Below are 10,105 nucleotides of genomic sequence, written 5' to 3' on the forward strand. Positions count from 1 at the left end.
TGCACCTATATATGAATCTATTTATCTTTACAATTAATGTTTATTAAATGTTGGAATATCCTGGGACAATGATTGTTTTGCAAGATGTGCTCACCACACACTGATTATTATTATTTTTTTTTATGGGAATGCTATTAATTAATGCTTGATATTTTAAATAATTCGATTTAACTTGTTTCTTTTTCTTCTTCTTCTTCAGAATAATCATTGGGAGGTTTCTGTAAGGATTGTTCTCTGATAGTGTTTCCCGTCAATGTCATCAATTATTCATTCCATGAAGTTTGACTCTTCTACCGTATGCACTGTTACTTCAAATTCTGAAAAAAAAAATGGAGACAATGTATAATCTCAGGAGATTGTATGATTTTATTTTTTCTGTTTCTGCAGAAGAGCCCCAGCATTCCATCAGAAGAAGCAGAATGTGAATCCAAGAAGACTGCAGCCAGTGCTAAATCAAATTTAGGTAGCAACTCCAAGAAGATGACAGATCAAAAGCGAAACTATGGTGCTAATCCAGGTGCTGATTCACCAAAGGGACCTGCAGGAAATAGCAAAAATTCTGAAAATATAATGTCTAATCCTCCCCTTGATCCTCGAATGATGGATCATATTTCAAGTGGTAATCATCATCACCGCCAAGGCGCACCAGCACTGCCTAATTCCAAGTCTCATGGCCATGTAACTAGTAATCGTAGTGACAGCTCGGAGAAAAACAATGCACCTTTTAAGCCCCACACTGGTGGAGACGTCCAATGGGATGCAATTAATATGGTGAATGGCAAAGATGCAATTGGTCTTAGTAACTTTCGGCTTCTCAAGCGTCTTGGGTATGGAGATATAGGCAGTGTTTACCTTGTTGAACTTAGAGGAACTAGTGCTCATTTCGCTATGAAAGTGATGGATAAGGCTTCACTTGCAAGTAGAAATAAGCTACTGAGAGCACAAACAGAGAGGGAGATTCTTGGTCTTCTTGATCACCCTTTTTTGCCTACCTTGTATTCTTATTTTGAGACTGATAAGTTCTATTGCTTGGTCATGGAGTTCTGTAGTGGAGGCAATCTTCATTCTCTTCGCCAGAGGCAACCCAACAAGTATTTCGCTGAAGAAGCAGCCAGGTTTGTATATACATATATATGATCCTTTTATTTTACAATTTCATAGCATCCATTCTTTTTCTTTTCTTTTCTTTTCTTTTTATAAGAAAAATATTATTAAAGGATTCATGAGAACTTAACAAGATAGTGCCACTAAATCCACACAGTAAAACTAAAACAAAACCTCCAACCTAGTTAGACATGAAAATCCAAGAGAGAAAGCCTAGAAACCCTGAACATGATATCAAAAAATACACAAACATACCTATAACCAGCAAAACAAGCTAACCAGATCCAGGAATAAAACGTAAGCAATGTAACAAGCAAGCATACAATGTTTCCCTGCAATGAAGACCTTGCTATGCTAGCAAGTCAAATGCTCATAGCATACATTCTTGTAATTTTATTTCTACCAAATCCTTTTACTACTGGAATTTTGTTGCAGACTGCATATGATTTCTGCATTCTTACTGTACACATGGGAGGGCAATTTGCAGACTATACCTGATTTTGAATCATTAACCCTTTTTTGAAATAAAAAAATTTATAACAATCCAATTTAATTCAATTCAATTTAATTATTTTCTATTAAATTTCTTATTTAGCATGAAATAATTTATTTCTTTATTTTAGCTTGTAAAATTTTTATTTTCAAACGAAAAAAAAAAATCATGCATGATTTTATAAAAAAATTATTTAAATTATTTTCTTATAAAATAAATCATGCTAAATAGACGATAATTGTTCTTGAATCTATCGATTAATAATTTTACTTTTATTTTTACCATAATTTCCAAATGGAATGGCTAAATATGCATGATCGATAAAATGGATAATATAATTTTCACTTTTGGAGATTGAGAGAATTAACAAAGTCTCTATATAACAGGTTTTATGCCTCAGAAGTATTGTTGGCACTGGAGTATCTACACATGTTAGGAATTGTTTACAGAGACTTGAAGCCAGAAAACGTCCTAGTAAGAGATGAAGGTCATATAATGCTCTCTGATTTTGACCTCTCACTTCGCTGCTCCGTCAATCCAACCCTTGTCAAGTCCTCATCTACACAAGTAAGCAACGGCGGAGGAAATAATAGTGGAGGCATTTTGGACGATGAATATGCAGTGCATGGTTGCATTCAGCCCTCAACATTTTTCCCTCGCATTTTGCCTAGCAAAAAGAATCGTAAATCCAAATCTGACTTTGGCCTCTTCGTCGGAGGCTCCCTCCCAGAATTAATGGCTGAGCCAACAAATGTACGCTCCATGTCATTTGTAGGCACCCATGAATACTTAGCCCCAGAGATCATTCGTGGAGAGGGTCATGGTAGTGCAGTAGACTGGTGGACTTTCGGAATCTTCTTGTATGAGCTCTTACATGGAACAACTCCTTTTAAAGGCGCAGGAAATAGGGCTACCCTATTCAATGTTGTAGGACAACCATTGAGATTTCCAGATACACCACAAGTGAGCTTTGTAGCTAGAGATCTGATTAGAGGACTTCTAGTGAAGGAACCCCATAAACGCATTGCATATAAAAGAGGAGCCACAGAGATAAAACAACATCCATTTTTCGAAGGAGTGAATTGGGCTCTGGTAAGAAGTGCCATGCCTCCACACGTACCTGAACCAGTAGATTTCTCACAATATGCTAGTAAAGAGCCACCACCAGCTGCTAATAACAAGAAGATGGCAGATTCTGAAGTTGATAAAACCAATGGTAGCCCTCAACATCATGACTCCTCGTATATAGAATTCGAATATTTCTAGGATTGTTAAGATTTTAATGCTCCTATTTTGAATTTACATCCTTGAAAGGAAATTCTAAATTGTAAAAAAAATTCAAAAAAAAGAAAGATTTTGTGTCCTTTAAGACATAATAGTGAGAGTGAATATGCCTAAAAGGACTTTTGTTGATACCAAAATTTGATTAATTCTTTCTAGTTAAGGAGAAATAAATACTAGTATTGTATATGAAAGGAATATTTATGTGTATCTTTTATAATTTTTTATCCTCTCAATTTAAATTTATTCTCAATATTTCTTTTTATTTTTTTTTTTCAATTTGATGTTTGTGTGTGTATGTATATATGAGACTTGACTATAGAGATGTATTATACAACGGAAAATTATAGGCTAATTTATATAAAAAAATTTAAAATTTTCTCATTATTTTATAATTTAATTCAAAACTTAAAAAGTTGATAAAATTATTTAAAATTATGAACTTTATTACGATTATATTCAAGGTTAAAACTTGATTTATTGAGAGTGTGTTTTACTGATATAATAATATGATGTGGATTATTTTTATTATACTTAATTATATACCATATAAATAAATATTATTAATATAAAAATCTAAAACATTTTATTATTTTATAATTTAATCTAAATTTTTAAAAATTGGTGTAATTCAACTTAAAATATCTATTTTTTTTTCTTCATCCCTATATGGCGTGACTTTAAAAATCACAACTTTAATTTATTTCTATTTGTTACTAGTTCCAATAGATATTGCAATAAGTTTCATATTTGTTTCTTACTTTTTAAATATCTTACCAGATGTTAATACATTTCACTATATTATTCGTTATAAAAAATCATTTCATATATTAAAAAATAGAAATTATAGTCTTATAGTTTACGGTGCTATTAATTTTTTATTACTGTTTAATAGTATAAATCAGCATAAACACAAGTATAGATATTATATTAAGAGCAGCTATGATTAAAACTCAATTAAGAGAATCAAAACTACAAATAAAAATAAAGTCATGTTATAGTTTCTTATATCAAACAGATGGAAATAAAGCATAATAATAAGATTTTAGAAATTTATTGGCGAAAGATGATATAAATTTAGGGATTTTAAATTAAATTATATTAATTTTTAAAATTTTGGATTAAATTATAAAATAGTAAAAAATTTTAGATTTTTTATATTAATAGCATTATCTATGTGTAGTGTAGTATATGAGTATAATAAAATAATTCATATCATATTGCCACATTAACAAGATACTCTCCCAATTCAAGTTTTAAGTTTGGATAGAATTATAATAAATTTTATAATTTTAGATAATTTTATCAATTTTAAATTAAATTGTAAAATAACGAAAAAATTTAGTTATGTATGTAGTATACATTATTTGAAAAAAGAGGAGACTATTTTATATATACTGTATTAATTATAACTAATGATTATTAAGCATTCTACGAATCCTAAGATAATCATTGAAAATGAAGAATTCATTACATGTACAACATATGCACCAAAAGATTTCTTTTAGTATACTTTATCAATAAATATTATTACATTGTTTTGAATATTTTACATTTTATAAATAAATAATTGTCACGTATTAAATGTTTTTAGACTTATTTATTACTCGTGAAGCAATACAAGGCAAAAGCACTTTGATGCAAAGTGTTTTTAGGTAGTAAAAGACCGACTATAGAATGTTTTCTTTTGCAAGTGAATGCAATATTACAAATTAAAAGGGAAAAAATTATAAAAAGGAAAAGGAAATAATTTAGTGCTTCTTTATTATTATTATTTAATTGAAGGGAACCGAAACTAGACAATGAAATACAACTTATAAGAAGAACTACACCATTGAGGTCAAAAAGCATAATTCCCTGAGCTTTTTCGCTTGTGTGGCACGAAATTGGCTTTTTCATCAGCTTACCTTCTCTAATCTAGTGCTCAAATAGAAGTTGTTAACATAACCATCCAAATGTATTTGCATTGCCCTGTGGGCGATTTCCCCAAATGTTGGGTGGATTGAATTCCCGCGTCTGAGTATTCTTACAACACTTCATTCTATAATACCCTCCATGCCACTCCTTTTTGTGTGTTTTATAGTTGCAGTCCTTTTGTCTTCAATCATATGCAATGGGTTCTCCTCATATTGAGTCAGTCGACCAGGAATTGATTAACAACGATGAGGTGTTGGTAGAGGTTCAATCCTATCTGTAGCAAGTTCAGTAATGTATAAAAGATTACTATGATAAGAGTCATCGTAATGTGGAGTTTGCAACTACCTCTCTGGTTTTATCATGCTGCATCCTTATTGCAAGAAATCTCTAGCAGAAAAACTTTGTCACAAGCTTAGGCCAAACTTTATGGGCCATTCCCAGTCCTATGCCGAATTGGTCAGCTAGCATATCAATTAGATTTGCCATCTGATAATAAGGTGCATAATGTGTTTCATGTTTCCCTTCTTAAAGTATTCAAGGGTAATCCATCTATTACACCCTCTCCATTGCCCCCAAGATAGACATGTCGTTGTTGAGCCACGTTTTATTTTGCATGCTCATCTTAATCATGGCATTTGGGAAATACTGGTCCAATGGCGAGGTTTCAAATTAGTAGATGGTTCATGGGAAAACATCGATCAATTTAGGGTTGCTTGTCCGGACTTCATGCTTGAGGATAAGCCCTTTCTTCAAGAGGGGAGAAACGTTACATGTGCATTTGTAGGCCGAGCTAACAATCATCATGGACTGAAACAAAAGAAAGATAATATTGATAATGCAAGAAACAACCAAGTGGGAGCAGATTAATTCCAAGCTTAATTAGCTCAATTAGGAGCAAATATTATTTTGTAAATCATCTTAATTGTTGTTGTCCAAATTTTACAAAGTCAACCAGGCTATGTAATCTCTATTTAAAAGGAGAATATGAATATAATAAGAAATAAGCAGATTTTTCATATACCAAATTACAGAGGTTAAGATTCTCTCTCCAATAAACGAGTTAAGTTTTAGGGATCCTTTAAACAAGCGCCCTGCAGCACCAATCGTAGCTCTTCAAGACTGCAACAAGGGTAAGGCAGTAGAGATAGACTTTCTCGTGCAATGCCTCATGGAAAGATACTTGACATGTAAATATAAGGAGGGACGCTTTTAAAGAAGACTCTAAAACCGCTTGAAAGAAGATCAAAGAAGGTTCTATTCTAAAACCTAAGAGCCTATGAAACAAGTGGAGTTTTCTTTATGAGATTCGCTTGTTTGGGTCGAGTTGAGTGAGATTCTGATGGGTTTTCTTTTGCTAATCATGATGTGCTTCTGTTTCGGAAGTTGAGTTTTTTTTTTTATTGTATCATTTGTATTAGTAGCTATATTTTCCTTAGCATGCATGTCGTTGTTAGAGCTTCTTCTTCTCTTCATTTACTGTACGACATGGTTAGTGTTAGTGGTGTGACTTGGAGTTTTCTAGAAGGTAGAGGGGTTAGCCGGGCTTTTCTGGTTGGGTGGGTTGATAATGTTTATGCTTGGCGTTTGGCCTTTGAGCCTTGTTTTTCTTTGCCCACTTGGGCTTGTTTGATGTATTCTTGCTTTTGGCTTTTAATGCAAATGATACATGATTAACGTTAATCTCATAAGTCTTAAAAGTGTTTGATTTTGATAATGTCAAAACTTAATGAGTTTGCTTATATAATTATTTTCAAATATTTTAAGTTGAAAATAAAGACATGCAATTGCTTAAGAAGTAAAACAAGTTTCAACAATAGAAAAGATGAAGTCTCTAAAAATAACTCAAGATGAATTAAAAGAGAGAAACTAAGATAAGTTTAGCTTTAGAATTTGATGCAAAAGAATGAGTGAACAAGTCATAAAAATTTGCTCTCACGTTTGCCAAAAAGATAGAAATTATTTTTTCTAACAAGTGTTTTAAGAATATAGACGTTAGTTATCACTATAAAAAAAATGACATTTTGGCAAAGAGAATTACAATAGCTAAAAATTAAATATCCGTTGCAAAAACTAAATAGCGATCTTAATTATCACATCGCATATCGTCACAATAGGTTCCGCCGCTAAAAGTTTAAAGGGACGAAAAAAAATAACCAGTCACAATTGAGTTTTAGAGAAAATATACAATATTAATCAATAAAACTTTAATTGCAACCATATCATAAAAAAAGTTTAAAGAGTGGGGAAAAAATAACCAGTCACAATTGAATTTTGAGAAAAGTATGCAATGTTGGTCGCTAAAACTTTAATTGCAACCATAACATAAAAATAATTGCCAAGGTAATATCTTCATAATTGAAAATCACAAATCTATGTTCTTGTGTAATTGTGACAAAAAATCTGGTCACTATAAGCTTTATGCCACATTTTTGCAGCCATATAATATAATCGATTTTTTATACATATAACAAATTCAATATTGTATTTACTTGAACCTAATTATTTAAACAATTTAAATTATTTATTATTACATATACAAAATATAAAAAAAATTAGAACGCATAAAAAACTAGTTTCACATATTATCATTAAAAAAAATAGTTTCATATATAATACTTAAAAAATAGTTGTTACACTATTTTTTATCCAAAAACATTATCTTGTCAATATAAATTAACTCTAAAAAAAATATAAAACATTCTAACATAACCATATAATAAAATACATAATTATATATATTCAATAAATGAAGTCTGTTTCAAAAACAACCTTCAAAATGAATAATTGGTGTCTAATTGATTCATCTGTCCACCTGTGGTATTTGAAAAGTAGAAAAAAGATATAAAAAGTAAATATAAATAGTACAAATGTAAATAGAATACGTCCTCTCTCTTTTCAATCTAGTAAAACCTTGTAGAACTTTAGATATATAATATTTCATAAAGCGTCAGATTTTGTAAACTAGTGTTATTAAGGCGAGAGGCGACATTAAGGTGACAGGGTTGCCTATCGCCTTAGGTGAAAGGTGAGGGGACGCCTTTTTAAAAAAGGCGACAAAGCCAAAATTTTGTTATATATTTTAAATATATATATATATTTAAAATATATAACAAAATTTTGGAGCCTAAGGTTATTTGCATGGGAAAAAATCCATTATTCAAAAATTTTGAAAAAGTATGTTTTGGGTATGCCAATTGAACCCGTTTTAGCCAAGGTTTTAGGCGTCATAATGTATAATAGGCAGTGACCGCGACATAATTCAAGATTTTTGAAAATGGATCTTTTTTTGTGTAAATCAACAAGTACAGTAAAATCAGATGATTCAGAGTTTTCGGAAATTAAAAGAGTGATAAATAAAAATGAGTTAATATTAGAAGATTTTGTAAAAGATATAGATGAGTGGGAAATTCCTAAGGTAGATAAGGAACATATTTATAAAATCCCAAAGTTTAATATTTTTAAAATGGACTATGTAATAAAAACAGAAGAAAGAGATTTTCAGTTAAGTAAACCTTTTGAGAAAATAACTCTTTTATCAGCAAAGACATTAAATCACCATTGGAGTAAAAAGTACAAGTATATTCATATAGGATTAATTCAAGTAGGTATAAAATCTTTAACCAGGGAAGGATTAAACATTAGTATATTAGCAGTAGTTAGAGATGCAAGATTTTTAAATTTTTAGGATTCTTTATTAGGATCTATAGAAACCAGTCTAAGTGAAGGACTGATATCTTTTGAGGTATATCCAGATATGACAATCTCTTTAAATGATTTAAATATTTTAGATAGTATAATTTTGGAAATTAAAACTCATAATTATAAAATGAAACAAGGATCGATAGAAACCAGTCTAAGTGAGGACCGATATCTTTTGAGGTATATCCAGATATGACAATCTCTTTAAATGATTTAAATATTTTAGATAGTATAATTTTGGAAATTAAAACTCATAATTATAAAATGAAACAAGGATATATCCCGATAGCACTAATATATAAAATTCATTATAAGGCTATGAATTCAGCATTTGGAACTAAATATAAATTACAACCTAAGAAGGGAAAAACAATGTTTTTACAGACAGATTTGACTAAAACAAATACTGTAATACCTAAAACAATACAGTGAAAAGATATAACCTTACAAGAAGAATGGATTTTAGAAGGTATAGTACTTCCACCAGAACAAAAAAAGGTAAAACCAAATACAAACTTGAGTAAGATAGAGCAGTTTGAAGATGGTAAAGTCTCATTAAAATTTAATAGAAGTGTAAGTAGTAGATATACATGATCATCATCTTTAGTAGTAACAGAAGATATAGCCTCAAACCTACCTTCAGTAATATATGCTACATATAAAGGAGATGAACCTAAACCTATAATCCAGACTATAGTAAAACCCAGATTTTCTACATCAGATATTCTAGATAGACACCTTAAAATGAAAGGAGTAGATTATAGTTCTTCGGTTCCCCAAACAATAAATAATCCGGTAGAAAATTATTTAAATAAGTAGGCTGAAATAGTACCTTCTTCACCATCATCACTATCAGCATCTGCTATAACAGAAAATATAAATAATATAAATAGAGAATTAAATGTTCTTAGTAAAGAAAAGATTGAAAAGAAATTTTTAAAAGAAATAACTAAGACGAAAAATTTAAGAAAATTAAATAAGATTGTTAAAGAAAATAATTTTGAAAAATTAAAAGAAGAATATCTCGAACATGTTAGTAAAATAGAAAAAATAAAAATTTTTGAGTGGTTTGAATTAAAAAAGACAAAAAGTATAAATCCAATAACGGTAAGGGATAAAAGGCCAGAATGGATTGTAAATGATAAAGTAATTTATAGTGATTTTCCACCTAAGACTATTAGTAAAATAATGCATGGAGAAAATGAAATAATTTGTGCACCATATAAGATAGTTAAAGAAAATGATACAAATAAGAAGGTCATAGAGCAAAATAATTTTAGTAATGCAAATTTAATATGTATAGGTACCCAGTTAAAAAAGATAGAAAAAATTTTAAAAGAAAAAGAGGTAGAAATAGGAGAGAAAAAGGAAATAAAACCATATATTTTTAAACATTATCAGATATCTAGCTCAAGTCAAAAAGAATTAAAAAATAATAAAAATGAATTTTTACAAAGTTTAAGAGATCAGTTAAGTAAAATAGAGTCTTCAGAGTCTACAAAGAACGTAGCTCCAGAAACACCTCAGTCTAGAAATATAAATGTAATAGAGGAAGAGTTAGAATCTGAAACTGAGCAAAGTCAGCCAGAGTCAGAGGATATAAAACAATTT

The 10,105-nt window shown here is 30.1% G+C and overlaps 1 protein-coding gene across 1 annotated transcript; it reads left to right on the forward strand.

Annotated features, from left to right (window-relative positions):
- The first annotated feature begins 253 nt into the window (after positions 1-253).
- Positions 254-2,863, forward strand: LOC110603221 (serine/threonine-protein kinase RHS3). The gene is made up of 3 exons (XM_021740925.1): positions 254-295; positions 388-1,115; positions 1,984-2,863. Exons 1-3 carry the CDS (start codon positions 254-256, stop codon positions 2,861-2,863), a joined length of 1,650 nt encoding a protein of 549 aa, XP_021596617.1.
- The last annotated feature ends 7,242 nt before the right edge of the window (positions 2,864-10,105 follow it).

Source organism: Manihot esculenta, chromosome 16 (genome assembly GCF_001659605.2).
Source record: "Manihot esculenta cultivar AM560-2 chromosome 16, M.esculenta_v8, whole genome shotgun sequence".
Lineage (NCBI taxonomy): Eukaryota > Viridiplantae > Streptophyta > Magnoliopsida > Malpighiales > Euphorbiaceae > Manihot > Manihot esculenta.